We start from the raw sequence: 24,031 nt of genomic DNA, 5'->3' as shown, positions 1-24,031 counted from the left end.
ATCCTCAATATAAGCCCAACATCTTGAGCTCTGAAACATGGCTAGGATCAAGTTCACAGACAATCATACATCCTTATTTAGTGCTTCTCGATCTTCTACCACATACTCCTGTCAAACAGATCTAAATAATGACAATGAGAACAAATGAATTAATTTTATTATTAAACCTCTAAGCAAATAACAAAGGATGGGCAATAACAGTTGCATTCATTTATGCAAAATAAAATAAAATAAAATAAAAATGCGACGCCGGGCTCTTAAACTTCCTCCGCCTCCGCCGCCGTTGTCCGGTTCTGACGTCGGAATCCTCCGCGTACATTATTATGGCGCTGGCTATCGTTAACGGCTTCGCGCCGTGAGACCTCATCGTAGCAATAATTCTGGCGAAGAACGCCGACATCTAGAATCGTTAGCTCCTCCGTCCACCAATTCGGCGACGACCTGCTTGGAAAATTAGCATCCACGCATGGCTAAAAAAAATAGGAGAAGACAACATAAAAAGACTAAAAAGCCCTTCTAATTAACAGTCCTAAGACGGCAAAAGTCACGGAGGACTAAAAGTGTCCAACGACCAAAAAGCGTGACTAAAATCTAACTATTTTTATTATGGAGGACTAATTTTGTCAAACACCTAATAAATTTAGGACCAAAAGTGAAATTAACTCTAATTTGCGATAATACACGTGCATCACGCCAACCGGGTTGCACCCAAATTCCATCCGGGCCAACCACTTTACGGTTGCAAATTCCAATCTTTCTTTTCCTCCGAATACGATGAAATATCATCCCCACCACACTCCTAACTCTCACAGTCTTCTTCTTCTTCATCCCTAGAATCTTTCCCCTTTCTCTCTCTCTCTTCTCAGTTTTTCGCATACCGGCACCTAAATCTTAGGTCTACACTCTACACTCTCTTTCCTTCTCATGTCTGTTTACCAAATACGTTTTATATGCATACGTTATGTTGCGTATATCTGAAATAGGTTTCGTGTTGTTGCAGGCGTCGGATCTGTGAAGACATAGGGCGAGATGGAGGGGGATAGAGAAAATTGGATGATGATGACGATGAGCAACAGCATCGCTTGCCCAAAGCCGCGTAGAGTTGGTGGCCTCGTCGATGAACTCACCAGGCCTTCCTGCTTGCAGCCGTTCAGGTTTTGTTTTCCCACTGTAAACTCGTCTCTATGAAATTAAATCAGGTTATTCCTCTTTCCGTTATGGAATTTTTGTATTTTTTTTTTCTAAAACTTTTTGGGGTTTTATTGGCAGTCAACAGACGGAGGCTTGTGATTCGGAAGCTGGAATTGAGCTTTTGGAAATCATTCTTAGTAAGGTAATATCTGTTTTGAATTTTTGGTGTTGATTGTGTTGTCTGTTTCTTAATAAATTTTGAAAAGATATGAAAGTTTCTCTTAGAGTTAGTCTTAGAAAAATACTATCTTTCTTGTATTAGTTGTTGATCTTGGGTCGATTAAAAATTCTTCCTGGTTATTTTGGGTTTCTACTTGAAGGAAGCATATCAGGAGGAATTTGGGATTTTTAAAACCTATTTTCCTCTTTATGTATGTGCATGTGTTTTCTGATCAGCATCAATAGGTTAAATTTTTTATACTCTTTGGGTGCAGAAACTTAAGTATACTCTTTTGTTTATGGATGGAATATAATTAATTTCTTCTCTTTAAATGCTAGAAATACTGCTGATGGTCACTAGTAGTCTGTGTCTGTTTTTATGTCTGATCAATTTTCATGAGATTTAGTGGTTATTTGATGTTTGTATAAATATATGATGAATTTTTCATGAATTAATATCCAATTTGGTCCCTCGACTCAAACTTGCTCAATTTCATCCCAACTATGCAAGTTTTACCTAAAATAGTCATTTGTCCAACCCAAAATAGTCCTGATTAGGACCATTTTGGTTAACAATTGCATAGTTGGGGATGAAATTGAGCAAGTTTGGAAGTTGAGGTGTAAAATCTTAATAGTCGAGAGGCCAAATTGGGTATTAACTCAATTTTACATACTTCTCTAGTTTGTTCAATGAAATAATAATTATTTGTGTGGAAATAGGGGGGCTGTCATGTTGGAACCCCCAATTTGCAGATGGCTTCATCGCCACCTTTTTTCAGTGGGTCGCCACCAAGCAGGGCTATGAATCCCCTGATTCAAGATTTACATTTTGGGCATGATGATTTTGTTGCAGTCCCATCACCTCTTCGAACAGTAGTGCTGCCACTGCCATCACCACCTCTGACTCCTTCCTCTACTCGCATGAATGGAGGAGGATGTGGAATGAGGTTCGGGCAAAAGCCAGCTCAGGTGCGAATTGAAGGGTTTAACTGCCGCCAAAATTACAGCATCTCAGCTGTCTCCTAGAACTAATCTTGAGTTTGCAATGGCCCCTGAAGATGCTGAAATGTAGATTAAAACCACCACAGGAAGTAGAGATTTTTGGTCGAGGGGCAAACCGACCTGAAAACTAAACCAATTTGTTTATCTCTGTATATAGTGTGACAACAAGTCTGAAAATGAGGGTCTTGTTATGAGCATTGTTTTTCTCTAATGAATCTATCATGCTGTGTGTATATTTTTGTGGCATGATGGATTCAGGGAATGTTAAGAGTCCTGCACAATAAAGAGAAGTAGCCAGAAAGGGGAAAGAAATCTCTGCCCTTTGGATTGTTTAGGTATTTGCCTTAGCCAATATGAGTTGTGAACTTTATATTTCTGAACTGTCCTCACTTGTAATTGGAATTTGAAGAGGAGATGATGGATGCTCTATTATTTAAAGAATATATGTTGCTGGAGTTTCTGTTCTCTTTGGTGTGTCAATATCCACTTGGTAGTGTTTGCATTATTTGGAAGTATTATAGTATGCCCAAGATGCCAAATTACTTTAGGCAGAAAACTGAAGTGATTGGGAACCAGGTGTAGAATCACTCTATTAAGGATAAAATTTTGTTCTCTATTTTTTAGGGTGGTAGTGGGGTTTGGGTTCTATTCCACCAAAAGGTTTAATCACCTACCCTAAGGGTCCTCCAACCCGATAAAATATCGGTGTGCACAAGGGATTTGTATCTATTCATTTTGTGCATAATTTTTGCATTGTTGTTTTCTTTTTTCAAATATTGCCTACTGAATAAGTGAGTTAAGCTTGTGCGAGTAGGATTGGGTTCTATTTCAATGTTTGATGGAATTGAAAGGTTTAATTTGAGTTGGTAACAACCTTTTGTTTTCATTCAAAATAATGATGGTTATGAATATCTTTGATAGGTTATTTACAAAATGAGAGCGTGTAGTGTCTGAAGCTTGCAATATTGTGCATGGATGAGCACCACAGTTTGGTAGACAACGAGTAAGGAGGATGGGTCTACTTTGTAAATGGCCTTTGGTTTAAACTCCCCTGGCAATTGATTTATCTATCTTTGTTTGTGAGGTGGCTGTCACTTTAAGTCTCTATCAATGGGGACTACAGCTCTACAAGCCAAATCCTAAACCAAATCCAGCTCACCATCAAAGAATGATGCCCCCACTTGTGCTTTAATTCTCTCTTTTCTCTCTCCTCTTTGTTCATTCACTGCCTGCCATAGTCCAAAAGGCTCAAGGTGGTAGTTGAATTAGTGGGGGAGAAAATTTTTAAAATAATACAAAAAAAACAGGATATAATTTCTTTATAACACGCTGTAGAAAATTCATTCATTTAGTATTAAGCTGACCAAAAAGAGGGTTTGTTTTGCAAATTTCAAGTATTTGTAATGGATGGGGAGGGGGAGGGGGAGGGGTTGAGATAGAATTAAGTAGAACAGATGTTGAGAATAGATTGAGTAGAGAGTTGAAACGAAGTAGTCGTTATACCATGGTCCACAATGCATTGTGGACCATGGGTCATGGTTGATTATGCAGTTGTGTTGAACTGATATTGCAGTTTTGTTGAAATGATACTGCAGTTGTGTTGAAAGGGAACTGCAATTGAGCGGAACAGAAGACGTTTTGAACTGATACTGCAATTGTGTTGAAAAGACACTACAATTGTGTTGAATAGATACTGTAGTTGTGTTGAACGGATGAACGGCCTTTGTTCCGTGCAACTGCAGTTTCCTTTCAACACAACTGCAGTATCTTTTCAACACAACTACAGTATCAGCTATGATCATGGTCCACAATGCATTGTGGGCCATGGTGCACAGTATAATTTGCGGAAACGAATAGAAATTGAGAGAAAAGAATTCGCATTCAATGTTAAAATTCTCAACAATAATAATTCAAAAAATAACAAATTCCTCAGTTAAATACAAACTAACAAATAATTCTGAGAAATAACAAACAGATAACAACCTCTAATCTACGCATCTATTGTCAGCAGTTCCTTATCCCCAACTCCAAGGACCAAACTATGGAATTGCTTAAGAGAGGTCGGGAGTTCGAACTCCCTCTCGTATGAAAAAAAAAAAAAAGTAATTTGACCAGTACTTTGTCCTTTAATTGGGTCAGTCTAGTGTGAACGGAGATTAGTCTGACTATGATACGGGTTTAAAGATGCCTCCTACCATTAAGGCCTGCTCAGAACAGGGTCGGTTTGTTATACCGTGGACCATGGTGCACAATGCATTGTGCACCCCGTAAAGAGATGAGTTATGTGTATTTTAGGCAATCATTCTGTGTATTTATGTTAGTAACACATGTTGTGACGTGTTTGTGCATTCGAATGTTAGGATACACTGAATATTAACAAAAAATACACAGAACTCATCCTCCTAACATTCGAATGCACAAACACATCACAACTTGTGTTACTAACATGAATACACAGAACGGTTGTTTATAATACACAAAATATTGACACAAAATACACAGAACTCATCCTCTTAAACATTCGAATGCACAAGCACATCACAACCTTTGTTACTAACATAAATACACAGAATGATTGCCTAGAATACACAGAATGATTGCCTCTTCTTACGGGGTGCACAATGCATTATGCACCCTTGTTCACGATATAAATTGCCGAACACGGTCTACCAAAAACCAAAAAAAGACCACTAAGAAATTGCTTCTTAATGTGATAGTAATCCTCCCATGTTGCTTCCTCTTTAGGCAAATTAGTCCGTTAAAGCAGAATTTGTGTCACCCTGGCTATTTCTCTTAATCAACATTTTGTTAAGGATTGCTATATGCTCCATCTGGCCTTGTGAGAAGGGGTTCATCCTGAGCCCACCATGGATCCATGAGCTGTGAGCTTTGATACCAAATGTAATGGATGGGGGGTTGAGATAGAATTAAGCAGAAAAGATCTTTTGAAAAGATTGAGCAAAGAATTGAAAGGAGAAGAAATTGAGAGAAAAGCAAATGCATTCAATGTTAAAATTCTCAACAATAATAATTCAAAAAATAACAAATTCATCAGATAAATACAAACTAAGAAATAATTATGAGAAAAGTTAATTTCGTCCTAAATTTATAAATGGCAGTCCACTTTTAATCTTTTTTTTTTCTTTTCTTCAGGGCATCCCCCTTGATCATAGTATTATAATGACATGACCATTTTGTATTCTCCGTCGACAAAATAGTTGAAATGACACTAAATACAATGACATTTCGGTCTTCAAATAGAAATGTTTTCAAAAAAAAAAAACTAAAAATATAACTGGTCTACCCATTTTGTACAAAAAAAAGATCGAAATGCGATCCTTGTACACAGCAGAAGGACATTTAAACCGCAAAATGTGTCCATTCAACCCCTCAAAATAAACCATTGTCATACTAGGAAGTAGGAACATAACTGTTCAACCAAGAAAGATAACTAATTATGCACTATCAGTATGGGGAGGAAGCGAGGGGATTAGTCACTGTGCCCAACGGCGGAAACCCTGGGCTACACCCCAAAAAAAGTAAGGGGAGGAGATTGAATAAATTAATCAAATGACAGAATTTCCTGGCAGCCCAACAGTTTTACACAAGGAAATTTATGAAGAAAATAAAATGATAAAGCTACATGTTAACACTACTTCCTAGTTTTCACTTTTCATCACTGGATTGGTTCTGCTGGCAGAATCTCATTCCTGAAAATAAAATGGGAAAAGGATTGCATTATTGCATGAAGAACTTGAAGATATTCCCTGTACATATCATCAAACATAGTAAATTAGTAATTCTTCTTACCAGTTGGGAATTGCAGAGAAATAACCAGATGAGTTTAGCAGGGTCTTGGAATTTCAGGTTTGCTTTTAGGGTCTGTAAGATGAAAAAGAACCAATCCTAAAACTGTATCAGTTTAATAGATAGAAAATTAATGAGGGTAATGGAAACCAGGGGTGTGTTTGGTTAGTGGGGTTAGACGCAAGGAATGAGAACGAAAGTCACACATGTTGGTTGTTTGGTTGACAACTATTTAAAACACAGGTATAAGATTTGATTACCTCTATAATTACAAAACTAATTACCTAATTGAAATCAGGTATCATTCTATTAATTCAGTCTTATCACTCCTCATTTCGTCGCTTCCTCACTCATCTCTCCTTACTTCATCAACTTCCTCACTGCATTGCCTACTCACCCAGTCACCCCATCACCACTCTTAAGATCAATTGCCTTGATTTTGTCTTTGTATTTTTAAAATCTTTATTCTGATTATAGGGTCGTCACTAACCAAACATCAATATTGATAATTTATTCCAATTCCACGCTACTACCAAACATGCAAATAACTTTCACCAAAACCCATTCCAATTACCAAGTATTTGATTCCGATTCCCATGTTCGAACCAAACACACCCTACGTCACCAGTGGATTGTAATCAGCAAGAAGAAGATATGTCAATTACCTCTAGCCTAACAGGTTAAAGTGAGGAGGTTAGGAGTTCGATTCTCGCCTTGTACAAATAAGGAGCATTGGTGTTTAGTTCCTTTATTGGGTATCCAGTTCCTCCGCGTGGCTTTATGGGGAGTGCAGAGGAGAAAGAACAAGAAACAATTAATTTCCTTAATACTTATTTCTATATTTAAAAAGGAGACTTCTATAAAATAATTTATTGACGCAATATTAATTTAAAGGTTTAGGGGGTAAAGCAATAATAATACTAATACCAACCTTAATTATGAGGAGGAGCAAAGTGAAATTAACCCTTCACACTTTCGTGACTTTGGCATCTTGCTGCAATTTCTCAATCTCTTCATCTTTTGCAGCTATTGTTTCCCTGAGAGATGTGACCTGCAAAGTTAAATAAAATCAGAATGGCCAGCAGTTAATTTGCTTAGAATGGAGAAACAAAAAATTTCTTTCCAGCTTCTTGGGTTAACACACAGTTTTTAAGATGCAATGTCCTAAACTTATTTACTCATTCAAAAACTGGCTGTAAATTTCAATAAGGATAGCATATGACCACAAAATTGTGAAGCTTCTAATTCTATATATGTCGTAAAATACTAGTAGTGTTTGTTAAAGATTACAAATTGTGTATTAGACAACACTTTTTTGCTTATTTAAATAATCAGTGCCAACTACTATATAGTGTGATGAGTGATGACACCTCTGTTACCATTTCAAATGGATGGTCACAGGATCGAACCCCGGTGGTAGGGCATTGATTCTGTTGGTTGAAAAAGATTGAGAAAGTATTAAACAAATACTACTTTGTAAAGAATTGAGTGTTTCAAAAATAATAAAAATAATCTGTAGGGAACTTAAGGTAGATTATATAGCATGAATACACTCTGAAATCTAGATTACACAAAGAGTAGTCAAAGACTACACATATATGTACCCATAGGCTAACGTAGAGTATATCACCCACGTAGGTTATATCAACCAGTTCACACACAGGAAATATCAAAGAACACACATGCAAAATACCAAGAGGCACAAGCAGTAAACTCAATACCCTTCTCCCTCAAGCCAGATCATCATGTGCTCCAAGCTTGCTACACACTTGACTTGACTTGACTTGACTTTTGGTGCTCACACAGGCACCCGTGAATACAGACACTCGAGCACGAACAATTAAACACACTTGAACGTGAACGCTTATACTCCCTACCAATCATCTTTTGTAAACATAATCTAAGTCAAGAGCCCACACAGAATTTGACTGTGAGAAAAGAGCTGTAGTAGCAAGAGCTGTAGTAGAATTTTCAGGGATAGAAGTAGTAGCACCATTAAGACAGAGAAATTCCTCATACTCAACTTTAGAGATAATGCGAGAGCTTGAATCAGCCGAGGGTTTGGTTTTGAGTAATACTTGTTGTCGTAGGCTTTCCATGCAAGTTCCAACATGATGTCCTGGTTTTTTGCAGAGACCACAAGTTGGCTTTCCATCAATTCCATACAAATCCCAACATTGTTCTCGTGCATGCCCCGATTTATTACAGAAATCGCAAACGCAACACATATCTCTTCCTTGGCCTTTCCATGGCTACCATGGGATTGGGAAGCAAGAGCTAAATGTTAAGTGGTGATTTCTTTAGGAGTAGTAGACATCTGAAGAAGACGTTTGAAGACTTCTGTAGTATTTGGTGTCATTCTTCATTGAGTATTTTATTCTGGATTTCTTTGTATTTTGATACAAGCATGGAAAGTGTAAAAACCACCCAATATTTGTCTCATTGAGCCAGCTGCTCAGCTGATCCATCAATGGGCATGAGGGTGTCATATTCAATCATCAACCCTTGGATTTTCCCAAAGAAAGTTTCTATTGACATTTCTAATTTTCTAATATTTAGCATCTCATCTACAACTGAATAAAATTGAGAAATGTCATTTGTATATGTTAGACATTATATGGTAGGAATATATTTAGTATGATCTTATGGATTCTGTGCATATTCTTAGAGATTTATTTCCGATCCTTATCTTAGTTAGTATGTATATTCTTGTATAAATAGGTGTATTCTTTTGACTGAAATATATGAAAATATGGAGTTATCCATTGATCATGGTATCAGAGCTCCAGGTTTGAAAGAAAAAAAAAAAAAAAAAAAAAGCAGAATTATTTTTTCTTCTTCTTCTGCACTCACGGCAGAAGTTTGGGTCGGGATCTTCGCCGGCCGTTTGTTGTCACCGCCAGCACAGAGAAGTCTGCCAAGCTTGGGGTCGTTCTAGGCTTAGTTTTGCCATTGGAGGTTCTGGTAACATCTTTTTGTGTTATTTTGGTTCAGTCAGTTTCCAACTGTTGGGTTGCTGGGCGTGTTGTTACCTTGTTATTTGGCGTTATGGCTGAGAATAATTCCAAATGGGTTATTGATTCAGGAGCCACGGATCATATGACATGCAATTCTAGCCTCCTGTCTACTTTTAAGTCTCCCCAACTTGTCTTTTAATTTGCTCTCTGTTAGTCAAATCACTCGTGCTTTGAATTGTTCTATAACATTTTTCCCTAATCACTGTTTGTTTCAGGATCTTACGACGAAGCAAATTATTGGTAAGGGACATGAGTCTGGTGGTCTCTACATTCTTGATTCCCATATACCAAAAACCGTTGCCTGCTTGGGGTTGGGTACTCCCTTTGAAGCTCATTGTCGCTTGGGTCACCCTTCTTTATCTTTGTTGAAAAAGATGTGTCCGCAATTTAATCATGTGCCTTCTTTAAATAGTGAGTCTTGCCAGTTTGCTAAACATCATCGAGTTAGTTTAAGTCCTAGAGTTCATAAACGAGCAAATGCTCCTTTTGAGTTAGTTCATTCGGATGTCAGGGGTCCTTGTCGTGTTATGTCCAAATCTGGGTTTCAATACTTTGTTACTTTCGTTGACGACTATTCTCGTATGACTTGGTTATATTTCATGAGAAGTCGGTCTGAATTGTTTTCTCATTTTTGTGCTTTTTGTGCTGAGATAAAAACACAACTTGATATGCCTGTTGTTCGTGTTTTGAGAAGTGATAATGCGAAGGAGTACTTTTCTGGTCCCTTTTCCTCTTATATGCTTGAACATGGTATTCTACACCAATCATCTTGTGTTGACACCCCTTCTCAAAATGGGGTTGCCGAAAGAAAAAACAGACATTTATTGGAAACTGCTCGGGCTCTCATGTTTCAAATGCAGGTTCCCAAGCATTTTTGGGCTGATGCCGTTTCTACTGCTTGTTTCTTAATCAACCGTATGCCATCTTCTGTGTTACATGGAAAACCACCTTATAATGTCTCTTCCCACAAAAGTCGGTGTTTCCTATTCCACCGAAAACATTTGGGTGTACGTGTTTTGTGAGGGATGTTTGGCCTAGTGTTACAAAGTTAGACCCAAAGTCACTAAAGTGTATTTTTCTGGGATACTCACGTGTCCAAAAGGGGTATAGGTGTTACTGTCCAACTACAGGACGATATCTGGTGTCTATTGATGTAACTTTTCATGAGGATGTTTCATTTTCATCTCCTTCACCTTCTCATAGACAGGGGGAAGATGATGATGATGTTCTCATCTATACAATTACCACCACTCCCACTTCCATACCCACTACACGGCCTCCAATCACTCAGGTATATTCCCGTAAGCAACAGTCTGTTCTTCCAAAAACAGTTACCCTAACCCCGGAAACCTCTTTGGCTCCTGCTCCTAAGCCTGCTTCTTCGTCAGAAGATCCAGATGACTTGCCCATTGCCCTCCGTAAAGAAAGAAGATCATGTACGTATCCTGTGTCATCTTTTGTCTCTTATACTCACTTAACTCCTACATCATGCTCTTTTCTTGCTTCTCTTGACGTCATAACCACACCTAAAACTGTCAAACAAGCCTTATCCCACTCTGGTTAGTGTAATGCTATGATTGAGGAAATGAATGCTTTAGATTTCAATGGTACGTGGAACTTGGTGGATTTACCCATAGGGAAGAAGGCCATTGGGTGTAAATGGGTGTTTGCGGTGAAGGTTAACCCTGATGGGTCAGTGGCTCGATTGAAGGCTCGTCTAGTTGCTAAAGGGTATGCACAAACTTATGGTATAGATTACTCTGACACATTTTCTCCCGTTGCAAAATTGACCTCTGTCAGATTACTTATTTCTATGGCTGCTGCGTTTGATTGGCCCTTACATCAACTAGACATTAAAAATGCTTTTCTACATGGTGATCTTCAAGAAGAAGTCTACATGGAGCAACCACCTGGGTTTGTTGCTCAGGGGGAGTATGGTAAGGTTTGTCGACTTCGCAAATCTTTGTATGGCCTTAAGCAAAGCCCCCGTGCCTGGTTTGGGAAATTCAGTCAAGCGATTGAGAGGTTTGGCATGTTGAAGGGAAAGTCTGATCATTCTGTTTTTTATAAACGCTCTAAAGCAGGTATTATCCTATTAGTGGTTTATGTGGATGACATTGTCATTACTGGAAGTGACACCGCTGGTATTGTATCTCTTAAAATGTTCCTTCATAGTCAATTTCAAACTAAAGATCTTGGGACACTAAAGTATTTCTTAGGTGTTGAGGTAATAAGGAGTAAGAAAGGTATATTTCTCTCTCAAAGGAAATATGTATTTGATCTATTGACAGAAACAGGAAAATTGAGAGCTAAGCCATGCAATACTCCAATGATCCCTAATTCATAGTTAACAACAGAAGGAGAGCCATTTGATGATCTGGAGAGATACAGACGATTGGTTGGTAAGCTAAACTACCTTACTGTAACCCGTCCTGATATTGCTTACTCAGTCAGTGTTGTAAGTCAATTTATGGCTTCTCCAATTGTTGACCATTGGAGAGCTGTAGAACAAATCTTGAACTACTTGAAAGGGGCTCCGGGGCGTGGAATTGTATATCAAAACCATGGACATATGAGGATTGAGTGTTTCACAGACGCAGACTATGCAGGGTCCAAGGAAAACCGAAGATCTACAACCGGATTTTGTGTCTTCTTTGGTGGGAACTTGATCTCATGGAAAAGCAAGAAGCAGAATGTTGTCTCATGGTCAAGTGCAGAGTTAGAGCAATGCCACATGCCACTTGTGAAATCTTGTGGATTTATCACATTCTGAATGAAATAGGATTCCAGGCTTCTATTCCTGCAAAGCTATGGTGTGACAATCAGGCGGATCTCCATATTGCAGCCAATCCCGTCTTCCATGAACGAACCAAGCACATTGAAGTTGATTGTCATTTCATTCGTGAAAAGATACAACGAGGCTTAATCTCTACAGGGTTTGTGAAGACAGGAGAACAATTAGAAGATCTTTTTACAAAAGCCATGAATGGGCCTCGAGTAGATTACTTGTGTAACAAGTTGGGCATGATCAATATCTATGCTCCAACTTGAGGGGGAGTGTTAGACATTATATGGTAGGAATATATTTAGTATGATCTTAGGGATTCTGTGCACATTCTTAGAGATTTATTTCCGATCCTTACCTTAGTTAGTATATATATTCTTGTATAAATAGATATATTCTTTTGACTGAAATATATGAAAATATGGAGTTATCCATTGAACAGTATAAAGGAACTTGGCTTCTTTCCATACTGAAAAACAAGTTTGGAATGGGTGAAATATGGGTATTACTTCTTGTGAAATGGACTGCCAAAACAAACTACATAACTTGGCATCTGCCCTTTTCCAAACATCTTGTTCATACTGAATTTCAGTAGCTTCCTTAGTCAAATGATCTTCAACTCCTTGACCCATAAACCATATTTCAACAAACAAACCCAATCTTGATAATTCTGAGATCCTACTAATTTATACTAGTAATAGAGGGATTACGAGACAGATTAGGCACAAACGCAGATGATGGGTTTTCAATAGAGGGTGTCTTTTCACTATCATCAACACCACTTCCAGCCATGGTTGACAGGAAAGTATGGAAAAATCACCGGAAGGTCGCCGGAGGGTTGTAAGCAAACCTGGAAATTGGAATGTTTTGCTGGAAAAAGCTGTCAAAGACGGTCACACAAGCTAGCACGTGACAGCGGGGTGATCGAAGTGTGGGTGACGCATACGGTGGTAACTGGTGGCTGGGAAATTATGGGTCAGCTGGATTTTCTATTCTGAGGAGAATTGAAGTAGTATTTTAATTGGAAAAGTACACTAGAGTGGGAAATAGAAAGGGAGCAGCCTAGAAACAGACCATGTGGTTCACCGGAGCTTCGCCATAAAAAAAACAATCAGGCCTAACAAGTTGAATAAACTGGAAAGGTTTTGTTTATGCCATGGCTTGAACACACTCTGGATTACACAAAGACTAAACATATATACACCCATAGGCTAACCTAGCGTATATCACCCACATAAGTCATATCAACCTGTTCACACACTTAGGAAATATTAAAGGACATATACATTAAACATATGCATAATACCAAGAGGCACGAGCACTCAACACATACTACAAAATTGTAAGTGTTACCAAACTGGTCAATGCTCAAAAGTTCCAGATTTGCAAAATTTGTCAAGTGATTATAGAATACCTGCTCCATCAATTCCCTAACATCCTTGCCATCTTTGCTGCTCTTGGCAGCCCCTAGCTCTACTCCATATGCCCTTTCAGCAAATTTTAATGTGCTTAGGGATTCAGAAAACGAAACATGATCGGGATTCAGCTGCACAAACATTAGGGTCTTTGCTTGACCACCTATAGCCAAGATAAAATACAATAAAAATAAAATGATGATAACAGATGGATGGAAAAGTTTATATTCTTTTTTTTTTTTTCAAATTCATGTCCAAGAGCTTCAAAATAATCTTTAAATTGCTAATTTTTTTCCAATTGAATATTTCCAATTAGGAACAATGGCTAAAGGGTGTAATAATAAAATAATGGAAAATTCTTAGTAAACCAAACTCACTTCCTCACTTGTAGACCTTGTAGCCAACATTTAGCTATAACAACAACCACATGGTGCATAGGCAGAGTTGTGAGCACAACTCACCTAAGGAATTTCCAATAGCAATTCACAAATATACACAAACATATTTACATATATACTCCATATGCATTTTTGTATTAAATACTCAAAATATAAAATATTTTCATTAACTTACTTTATTGGGAATACTCTTATTATCTAAAAAACAAGCTAAGGTAACAGTACTAGGGCTGCTTATAGTCATACTAAGAAACCAGGCAGTCCATGCAATATGCTGTGTGTGTCTTGGACCACTCTATCATATGCAACTGTTGCTTTTTATTGCTAGAGCTATATATTTACATCAACAATGTTGTTTGCCTTTTTTCATTCCCTTAGAATTAGTGTGTTGGGCTCTTATATCATACAGTTATAGTAGGAACAGATATGCGGCCTTCTCCTTTAAAGAGGTTGCTTAGAGTTTGAATGTATGATCTAAGAGTTAATATTGAGCACTTGGCTTACTTAGCTGAGCCCAATCAACACTATCTGTGAAATTCAAATTTACGGGGTATGGATGTATACTTGGGAAATGATATACCTAAGGAGCTCTGAAGAACCTGAGTAAGCTTGCTATTTCTGTATGGGACATGAGGACTTTTTGTTGACAAAGCAGAAATGACATCTCCAAGGGCGGCTAAAGACTTGTTTATATGTTGTGCCTCTTTCAATCTGTCCCCTGCTACCTCTGAGCGATCTATTCTTTCACTTCCAGCAAGATCCACTAAATGAAGGCTGCTGTTCATGGATGAACCACTTTTCTTATCCATCCCTCGAACATGAATAGTTAAAATGCTGTTTGGAAGTTTAGCAATTAGCTTAATATACAATTGCAGCATGGAACTTTAAGAATGATGAAATCTTAATACTCGATTGTGAAACCTGTGTGAACGACTGCTTCTTTCATTCATGGAAGTTGAGCTTTTTGCTCTGCTCTTTAATCCAATATTCATTAGCTCCAACACGTCAGAGGGTTTGTTAACTGGAAACATGCTAGCATCTGGGACAGCTAACCCATTGGGTTGGGAGGTATTCAAAATCCCAAGTGTGTGCAAATCAAGGAAAATAAATGATTTAACTGTAAACCTGAGATACTACAGAGTTAACTTGAAAAAAAATTAGGAAAGCTTAAAAAAAGGCAAAATATAAATACCAGGAAATGATAGAAATGTGGAATTCTAGTGCAAAAACAGGACAAAAAGCTAATGCCAGAACTAAGATTGTTGTGATTAATTGATGCTTTTTATTAAGCCACATAAGAGGTTATGATTCATTCAAGGATATCTTTTGTGAGAGCCATCACTTGAAAGTAAGTCACGAACTTGTTCATTATATATTTCCACCATTTGAACTGTTATTTCATATGAGAAAGCATTTCCTCTCGTCTGTGAAATTCGGAAAAGATCATTTAAAGCACGATAATTGACTCCCCATTGCTCTTCCGTTGCTCCGTCAGGGCCAGTCTGTAGAGTATCCCCATCATACTTAAAATACAGAGTAAAAAAAAGAAAATTATATATAATGGATTTCTTACCATTGTGTAAGTTTTCCCTGAACCAGTCTGACCATATGCAAATATACATACATTATATCCATCCAAAACTGATTGTATCAATGGCTGTATATCTGCAAATACTTGACCTGCAAAATTTTTGAACATACATCAAGTCTCTCAATGATGATAATGTGGAAGCGTTCAGTTAAAAATAAATGGGATGATAAAAGTCAAGACTGACTAAAAATCTAGAACACAATGTTGAAATTTGTTTCAAAACCTTGTGTTGCAGATGGACCATAGACCTTGTTAAACTTGAATGACCGGCGGCCTTCTTTTGCTTGTTTGGAAGGATTCATAACAATTAGCTCCCCATTGTCGCCAACATATTCAACAATTGTTTGCTTGTCCTTTTGTTTAGGAAGAAATGGCCTTACCCGGCAGTATACTCTAATATTTCCTAAATTATCAAAGAGCTATGAGAGAAATACACCATAATCAATTAAAAAGACAAAAAGAAATATTTCGGGTCACATATACGTTAACTTATAAAGGAAACATAGAGTAGTACCTTTTAACTCCTGGACCTCATTGTGTAGCTTCCTATTTTCAGCAAGAATTACAGAATAGCTTGCAGCTGCATCTCCTAATGACTTGATTTTCACACCTATATTGAAATATACTTTTGTAAGAGCAATGCATAACTTGTAACTTCCAAATTACAAATTCCTGTTATAATGAATTTAACAATACCATGCCATGCACCAGTATTTACCTAAGTGATTAAATTCCTCTGAGTAGATCTTTTGTGTTTTAGAAACTTCTTGCCTTATTGATTGGGATGAAAACCTTAGTTCCTGAGCACAATAAATGTTTTAAATTGAAAATGATATGCAAGATGGAAATATAAGATGAAGAAAAAATTGTCAAAGAATACACGTAGTGCTCCAAGCTGGAATTCTGTAAATATTTGGTAGATGTGTTGTATCTTGCTCCACTGCTGAGACTTCGCTTCTGAAAATTCTTCAAGTTCCTGTACTCTATTTCTTGATTGTGTAAAATGGTTCATAACTTCCTTTAATCTTTCCTCAAGGCTCGTAATTTCCTTTAACCTTTCCTCTAGACTTCGTTGAACTTCTCCGGTCTCTATTTTCATTTGCAAGCAGTTCTGTTCGTAAGTTTTTTTAGCCTCTTCGAATTCTTGTTTCAAAACTGCAATTTCTTGATTTGCATCGCCCTTTTCTTTCATCAACCTAGCCATATCATGTTCTCCTGTTTTCATCAGCAAGCATTGTTGTTCATATGATTTTTGAACTGCTTCAAGTTCTTTCTTCAGAACTGCAATCTCTTGAATGGCATCATTCTTTTCTTTCATCAACATAGTCACACCATGCTCTTCTGTTTTCATCTGCAAGCATTGTTGTTCATATGAGTTTTGAACTGCTTCAAGTTCTTTCTTCAGAACTGCAATCTCTTCAATGGCATCATTCTTTTCTTTCATCAACCTAGTCACATCATGCTCTTCTGTTTTCATCAGCAAGCATTGTTGTTCAGATGAGTTTTGAACTGCTTCAAGTTCTTTCTTCAGAACTGCAATCTCTTGAATGGCATCATTCTTTTCTTTCATCAACCTAGTCACATCATGCTCTTCTGTTTTCATCAGCAAGCATTGTTGTTCAGATGAGTTTTGAACTGCTTCAAGTTCTTTCTTCAGAACTGCAATCTCTTGCATGGCATCATTCTTTTCTTTCATCAACCTAGTCACATCATGCTCTTCTGTTTTCATCAGCAAGCATTGTTGTTCAGATGAGTTTTGAACTGCTTCAAGTTCTTTCTTCAGAACTGCAATCTCTTGCATGGCATCATTCTTTTCTTTCATCAACCTAGTCACATCATGCTCTTCTGTTTTCATCAGCAAGCATTGTTGTTCAGATGAGTTTTGAACTGCTTCAAGTTCTTTCTTCAGAACTGCAATCTCTTGCATGGCATCATTCTTTTCTTTCATCAACCTAGTCACATCATGCTCTTCTGTTTTCATCAGCAAGCATTGTTGTTCAGATGAGTTTTGAACTGCTTCAAGTTCTTTCTTCAGAACTGCAATCTCTTGCATGGCATCATTCTTTTCTTTCATCAACCTAGTCACATCATGCTCTTCTGTTTTCATCAGCAAGCATTGTTGTTCAGATGAGTTTTGAACTGCTTCAAGTTCTTTCTTCAGAACTGCAATCTCTTGCATGGCATCATTCTTTTCTTTCATCAACCTAGTCACATCATGCTCTTCTGTTTTCATCAGCAAGCATTGTTGTTCAGATGAGTTTTGAACTGCTTCAAGTTCTTTCTTCAGAACTGCAATCTCTTGCATGGCATCATTCTTTTCTTTCATCAACCTAGTCACATCATGCTCTTCTGTTTTCATCAGCAAGCATTGTTGTTCAGATGAGTTTTGAACTGCTTCAAGTTCTTTCTTCAGAACTGCAATCTCTTGCATGGCATCATTCTTTTCTTTCATCAACCTAGTCACATCATGCTCTTCTGTTTTCATCAGCAAGCATTGTTGTTCAGATGAGTTTTGAACTGCTTCAAGTTCTTTCTTCAGAACTGCAATCTCTTGAATGGAATCATTCTTTTCTTTCATCAACCTAGTCACATCATGTTCTTCTGTTTTCATCAGCAAGCATTGTTGTTCATATGAGTTTTGAACTGCTTCAAGTTCTTTCTTCAGAACTGCAATCTCTTGAATGGCATCATTCTTTTCTTTCATCGACCTTGTCACATCATGCTCTTCTGTTTTCATCAGCAAGCATTGTTGTTCAGATGAGTTTTGAACTGCTTCAAGTTCTTTCTTCAGAACTGCAATCTCTTGCATGGCATCATTCTTTTCTTTCATCAACCTAGTCACATCATGCTCTTCTGTTTTCATCAGCAAGCATTGTTGTTCAGATGAGTTTTGAACTGCTTCAAGTTCTTTCTTCAGAACTGCAATCTCTTGAATGGCATCATTCTTTTCTTTCATCGACCTTGTCACATCATGCTCTTCTGTTTTCATCATCAAGCATTGTTGTTCAGATGAGTTTTGAACTGCTTCAAGTTCTTTCTTCAGAACTGCAATCTCTTGCATGGCATCATTCTTTTCTTTCATCAACCTAGTCACATCATGCTCTTCTGTTTTCATCATCAAGCATTGTTGTTCAGATGAGTTTTGAACTGCTTCAAGTTCTTTCTTCAGAACTGCAATCTCTTGCATGGCATCATTCTTTTCTTTCATCAACCTAGTCACATCATGCTCTTCTGTTTTCATCAGCAAGCATTGTTGTTCAGATGAGTTTTGAACTGCTTCAAGTTTTTTCTTCAGAACTGCAATCTCTTGAATGGCATCATTCTTTTCTTTCATCGACCTTGTCACATCATGCTCTTCTGTTTTCATCAGCAAGCATTGTTGTTCAGATGAGTTTTGAACTGCTTCAAGTTTTTTCTTCAGAACTGCAATCTCTTGAATGGCATCATTCTTTTCTTTCATCGACCTTGTCACATCATGCTCTTCTGTTTTCATCATCAAGCATTGTTGTTCAGATGAGTTTTGAACTGCTTCAAGTTCTTTCTTCAGAACTGCAATCTCTTGCATGGCATCATTCTTTTCTTCCATCAACCTAACCAGATCATCATCATCTGTATTCATTTGCGAGTAGTGTTGTTCTGATGTTTTTCGAGTTGCTTCAAGTTCTTGCTTCAAAACTGCAATCTCTCGATTCACGTCATCTTTTTCCTTCACCAATCTAACCACGCTATGTTCATCCGTTTGCATTTGTGAGCACTGTTGCTCATACGTTTTTTGAGCTGTTTCAAGTTCTAGCTTCAAAATTGCAATCATTTTACTGGCATCATCGTTTTCCTTCATTAATCTAGTCATATCATCTTCATTGATTTTAATTTGTGAGCAGTGTTGCTCATAAGCTTTTCGAAATGCTTCGAGTTCTTGCTCCAAAATTGCAATCTTTTGATCGGCCTCGTCCCTTTCCTTCATCAATGAAACCACATCATGTTCATCTGTTCTCATTTGCCAGCACTGTAGTTCATAAGCTACTGGAGCTGCTTCCGGTTCTTGTTTTAAAACTGCAATCTCTTGTTCTCCACTTTTCATTTTCTCCTGTATCTTGCTCTTCTCATTCTGTAATGTGATTTAATAAAAATGAAATACATATTCTTTAAAAGAATGTAAAACAGGAAAACAGAATTTAATGATGTTATCGAGAACTTTGAAATGAAATTTGCGGCTGCCTCTAACAACATTGGAAGGTTGTAATCACCTTGGGAAGAAAATAGTTAATTGTAGTACGGTATGGATGTTAGATCTTAGATGTACCTAGTAGGTAAAGACTTCCTCAATCAAAGGTGAATGTTGATTTCAGCAAGAAATTAGATCTAAAATGTGAATCTCTCTATTTCAGTTAATTTTGTCATCTGAAATACAAAAATCACACCTTAATATGCCGGACTGGGTTCATGACTATCTGCATTAAAGAACTTCTTATTAGGCAAAGAAGGGTGGAAGCTGTGAAGGAAACACAGACAGACTTGAAAGTATGTTAGCTCTAATGAAACATGAGAAGTTCCTTACTGTCTCTGTCTCTTCTCTCGTGCCTGTTGCAAAGGCTTCGAGATCTCTAATTCTTGACTGGTATTTATCTTCACGAGCCTTGAACAGATCACTTTGCTTCAAGCAAAAATGAACAGTCTACTAAGTTTGTGTTAAACTCCAACTTCATAGAAAATTTATATTAGGTCAAAGCCAAATAGCATGGTGTAGTTTACCATTCTTAAGTGTTCTGCTTGTGTAGATATCCGCATTTCTATCTCTTGAACTACCTTTCTCAACAGGCAGGCTACGCGCTGATGATGGAAGCAACTAAAAGTGTTAAGAATTTATATTTTATGATACTTGTGAACACAATATAACTAAACACAATGCTTGGAATCAACACGCATATCTAATTCCATACTTCTGGCACTCCTCCATTTTTTCGTTCAGTGCTTTCATCTAGAATTCCATTCACAACACTTAAAAGAGAGTGTGTTGGAGCATTCTGAAAACAAGATCGTAAATGAGATAAAAGTCATTGATTGAAAAAACCATGTGCAGACCTTTAATGAATTGATCAAATAAGTTCCATCACTAGGGTTCAAGATTTAGCCTTATGATAAGCAAGCCCCTTTCCAAGCATTAGGCTTGGGCTTGAATCCCAAGTCCTCCCTCCATCCCCTATCAAGATGTGCCAAAAAAGAACAAGGTCACGAGTTCGAATCCCAGCCCTCTTGGTTTGAGCCGGTCAGCTATGGACAACCTAGGCTGGTTTACCTCCTTGTGGTCCTTTGTTGACTAGGATCACAAGGCGGGGTTTACCCAGTGCACACCCTCAGGTAGTGATTGCGGGTTTCTCTTGTCACCCAAAAAGAACAAGGTTCATCAACAGCAAAATGGCTGTCTTAAACTCACACCCAAACGGTTTGATTTCATTGCTTCTGAAACTTTTGTAGGTAACAGGTCAGCATAACTTCCTTGTTTAACCTGAAATACTTCCTGGAATCTATGCCCAACTTGATGCACCGATGCAGCTGATGGATCTACAAAAGGCAAATGAGCAAAGGAGTGATAAGCAAATCGAAGAAATTAATAATAAAAAAGTACTTTGTAGCTACTAGGAAATAATCAACATATGATAGAGTTGGTGGAACCCTCAAATTCAAGTAATTTAAGAAGCATTAATCGAAATAAAATATATGCCAAACAAAATTTTTACTGGTCATGAGTTGCAGAAACTTATTTTCTTCACAGATACAAAGTACATCTTGTGAGCTGTTAGAAATATGTAAATCACAACAATTGGATCACTACATTGAAGGAGAAGATATGAAAATTAAAGGGAGGTATATAAACTAACAGTACCGGCCATTACTGGAGTATGCAATGTGCGCTTAAACTTTGAGTCTAAGTTCTGCCTCTCTTCTCTAGAAGATAATGAAGAATGAGATTGAGAAGATTGTTGTCTTTGAGGAGCATCACCACATCCAAAATGTTCTCCCGCTTCCTTCCATCTTATATTAGAAGCATTTCCAGATAGATTGGATATATGCATATTCAAATTCTTGTATGCTCCAACATTTGGCATATAATGTGTTTTAAGTGTTAAAAGGCAATCAACAACGATTTTCATACACCCCTGGAACATGTAGCAGTTTTAGAGATGAAACGTTGAAAGCAAATAACATTAACTGTTGCAGAAAGGAAGCAGAATAAAATGTTCTTATTGGGCATAAATAGAGCATAAAGAAGTTATTGACCCTTGTCAATTCACAAGTTCATATTCAACTAAACTACCTCGTGAAGATAGCTAAAAATTTATCATAGTGCTACTTACGTATCCTAAATCTGATGGATGGAACCTGGACAATCCCAATTTATCCATACCGGATAAGAACCTTCCAACATTTCCTGAGCATGATTCCCAGGAATGACTAGAGCCACCATCCTAGATGAGAAGGCAAGAAAAGGGTATCATTGGACCATACTAAAACAAACCAATCTCCTAAACGTCCTTGTAGAAGTCGGCAAATTTTATTTTATTACCTCTATCACCAAATTGGGCTCCAATTTATTCAGTAGTTGACACAAAACACTACCATCAGCTAAGAATGCTCGAAGTTCCTCATCAGAAGCATTTACCGGCAAATTCAAATGAAGAGTATCGTTTATCCATTCCACCACCGCGGCTCGGTGCTTTGCTGCAGTAAGAGGGAATAGGGGAAGAAGAAGAAATTAGTCTAATCAAGAGATTATATTAAAAAGAAACTATGGTGCTTTGCACATTTGAGCTCACCATTACTACTTGAAGAGGGCTCAAATACACGACAGCTAATAGATATATTTGAGTCATTGAGTCTTCCATAGTCTTTGATCAGGGGAGTTGCTACAGAGTTCATGGTGGAAAACTAGTGTACATCTGTATAGGACAACCCAAAAGTAGGAGCAATGCTAAATAGAAAGATGAGCTTCATTGAACAGAAAAACATGAAAAAAGTCCAGAAAAAAGTTATATAAATTCATAAATGGAAAAAAAAAAAAAACAAAACAAAACAAAACAAAACAAAATAATAGAACTTTCAAATCCAGGTTCTTGCTTTAAGAGAAAATTTGTGGGATTCAAAGGAAATTGATAACTTTATGCAAAATTAATATCCTTAAGTATACATATATACTTACTACAGTAAGGAAAATTGAATGCATCCACAATTAAAGTCACCTCAATTTCCAATTAAAACTCATATAAGCTTACAAATATTCATAATCACAAGAATCCTGAAAGCCCAAATTTGCACATGAAGAGCAAACCCACATGCAGAAGTTCAAATCAAGAACGGTAACATGATCATTGATATCATGCAGAGAAAACAAAGCATACCACAAATGAAATTCTTCAAAATCCTGCAACAAAGACAGCGTTTTGAACAAAAGGATCGAAACTTTATGAGAGGAAGGGGGAAACGAACCTGAGAAGATAGATGGGAAGGCTTGGAGCTCTGCACATTCATTAGAGAAGACAATGGCAATTTTAACTTTTGTTATTATTTATGCATAGATTATATTCTTGGTTTGGTATGAAATGTGAAATTGTACTTCTTCCGGTTATTTGTTGTTGCATTGGGTGTAGCATTGCCCATTCCGCCATCCTAGGAGCTGCTCGCTTACTTACCTCAGCTAAGGAAGTTTCTTTCCTATTTTAGGGGGTGTGTTTTTTAAAGGAAAATATTTTACTAAAAGTGGAGGAAAATGTTTGTTTTTTGGTGTTTGCTTCATGAATTCATTTTTCATTAAGGGTGTGTTTGGTAACCCGTAAAATGGCTTTCGAAAAATGTTTTTCGAATTTTCGGTGTTTGGCAACGTTCGGAAAATGTGGTAACAGAAAATGTTTTCCGTTGATCAAGGGAAATCAGTTCATTTTCCGGGAAAATGACTTATGGAATTTTTTTCCGTAAGTCATTTTCCGGAATCGCCAAAATGGTCGTTTCACATGTTCTCGATCAAAAACAAGTCATATCACCCATGACCATAGACCAAAGGGTGGGGAAACCGTCAGAAACCCATGGTTTCCGCCGGAGACCTTTGCTACGTTTTTTTTTTATATAAATTATATTTTTTAATAAATAATATTATTTTAATATTATTAAAATTTTTTATATTTTAAATAAAATATTAACAATGTTTTATTTCAAAAAAAAAATTACAATGTTTAATTATACAATTCTATGCATTTTCTAGAAAATGAACCAAACACACAGAGACAGTTTTCCATAATACATCCAAACACTGGAAATGCAACTATTTTCCGGAAAATGACTCATTTTTCAGAAAACATTTTTCAGAAGTCAATTTCATGCTTTTCAAACGGACCCTAAAGAAATAACATTGGAGGAAACACAAAATTATAGAAAGGACATGAGATTTTGTTTTCCATGAGAGTTCCAAAAAAAAATGAGATAACATGATTATTGTAACCTTGTTATTTTTTCTTAATTATTATTACTTAATATTGTGTAGAGATATATATGTCTTTACATTCGTTATTTCTTACAATTTCAAATTCAATCAAATAATGAAATTCATATTCTTAATAATTTATTTTTCACTAGCCAAACAATGAAATTCATCTTCCTAGTAATTTGTTTTCCAT

The 24,031-nt window shown here is 37.1% G+C and overlaps 2 protein-coding genes across 5 annotated transcripts; one reads left to right on the top strand and one right to left on the bottom strand.

Annotated features, from left to right (window-relative positions):
- The first annotated feature begins 763 nt into the window (after positions 1 to 763).
- LOC115997568 lies at positions 764 to 2,817 on the top strand. The gene is made up of 4 exons (XM_031237151.1): positions 764 to 895; positions 1,001 to 1,154; positions 1,270 to 1,333; positions 2,071 to 2,817. The coding sequence occupies exons 2-4, from the start codon at positions 1,030 to 1,032 to the stop codon at positions 2,374 to 2,376; spliced, it is 495 nt and encodes a 164-aa protein (XP_031093011.1). The 5' UTR covers positions 764 to 895; positions 1,001 to 1,029; the 3' UTR covers positions 2,377 to 2,817.
- A 2,907-nt stretch (positions 2,818 to 5,724) lies between these two features.
- Positions 5,725 to 23,010, bottom strand: LOC115996281 (kinesin-like protein KIN-14K). 4 transcript variants are annotated; one of them, XM_031235464.1, is made up of 24 exons: positions 22,851 to 23,010; positions 22,181 to 22,303; positions 21,931 to 22,085; positions 21,722 to 21,832; positions 21,250 to 21,523; positions 20,800 to 20,927; positions 20,306 to 20,389; positions 20,118 to 20,195; positions 19,924 to 20,019; positions 19,787 to 19,816; positions 19,440 to 19,473; positions 16,246 to 16,580; positions 16,084 to 16,165; positions 15,880 to 15,975; positions 15,589 to 15,768; positions 15,348 to 15,454; positions 15,098 to 15,276; positions 14,696 to 14,860; positions 14,355 to 14,608; positions 13,376 to 13,539; positions 7,091 to 7,210; positions 6,825 to 6,935; positions 6,163 to 6,234; positions 5,725 to 6,062 (listed from the first exon to the last, which is right to left on the bottom strand). In XM_031235464.1, exons 2-21 carry the CDS (start codon positions 22,281 to 22,283, stop codon positions 7,127 to 7,129), a joined length of 2,739 nt encoding a protein of 912 aa, XP_031091324.1. In that variant the 5' UTR covers positions 22,284 to 22,303; positions 22,851 to 23,010; the 3' UTR covers positions 5,725 to 6,062; positions 6,163 to 6,234; positions 6,825 to 6,935; positions 7,091 to 7,126. The 4 variants fall into 4 exon arrangements, with proteins under 4 accessions (XP_031091324.1, XP_031091322.1, XP_031091321.1 ...); XM_031235462.1 differs by lacking the exons at positions 19,440 to 19,473; positions 19,787 to 19,816; positions 19,924 to 20,019; ... (6 more) ...; positions 22,181 to 22,303; positions 22,851 to 23,010 and having other exon boundaries at positions 6,163 to 6,258; positions 16,246 to 17,953; XM_031235461.1 differs by lacking the exons at positions 19,440 to 19,473; positions 19,787 to 19,816; positions 19,924 to 20,019; ... (6 more) ...; positions 22,181 to 22,303; positions 22,851 to 23,010 and having other exon boundaries at positions 16,246 to 17,953.
- Between the last annotated feature and the right edge of the window lie 1,021 nt (positions 23,011 to 24,031).

This window comes from Ipomoea triloba, chromosome 11, assembly GCF_003576645.1.
Source record: "Ipomoea triloba cultivar NCNSP0323 chromosome 11, ASM357664v1".
In the NCBI taxonomy this organism is placed as follows: domain Eukaryota; kingdom Viridiplantae; phylum Streptophyta; class Magnoliopsida; order Solanales; family Convolvulaceae; genus Ipomoea; species Ipomoea triloba.
The sequence above is the reverse complement of the archived record's forward strand: the minus strand, read 5'-3'. Positions and strand labels throughout refer to the sequence as shown.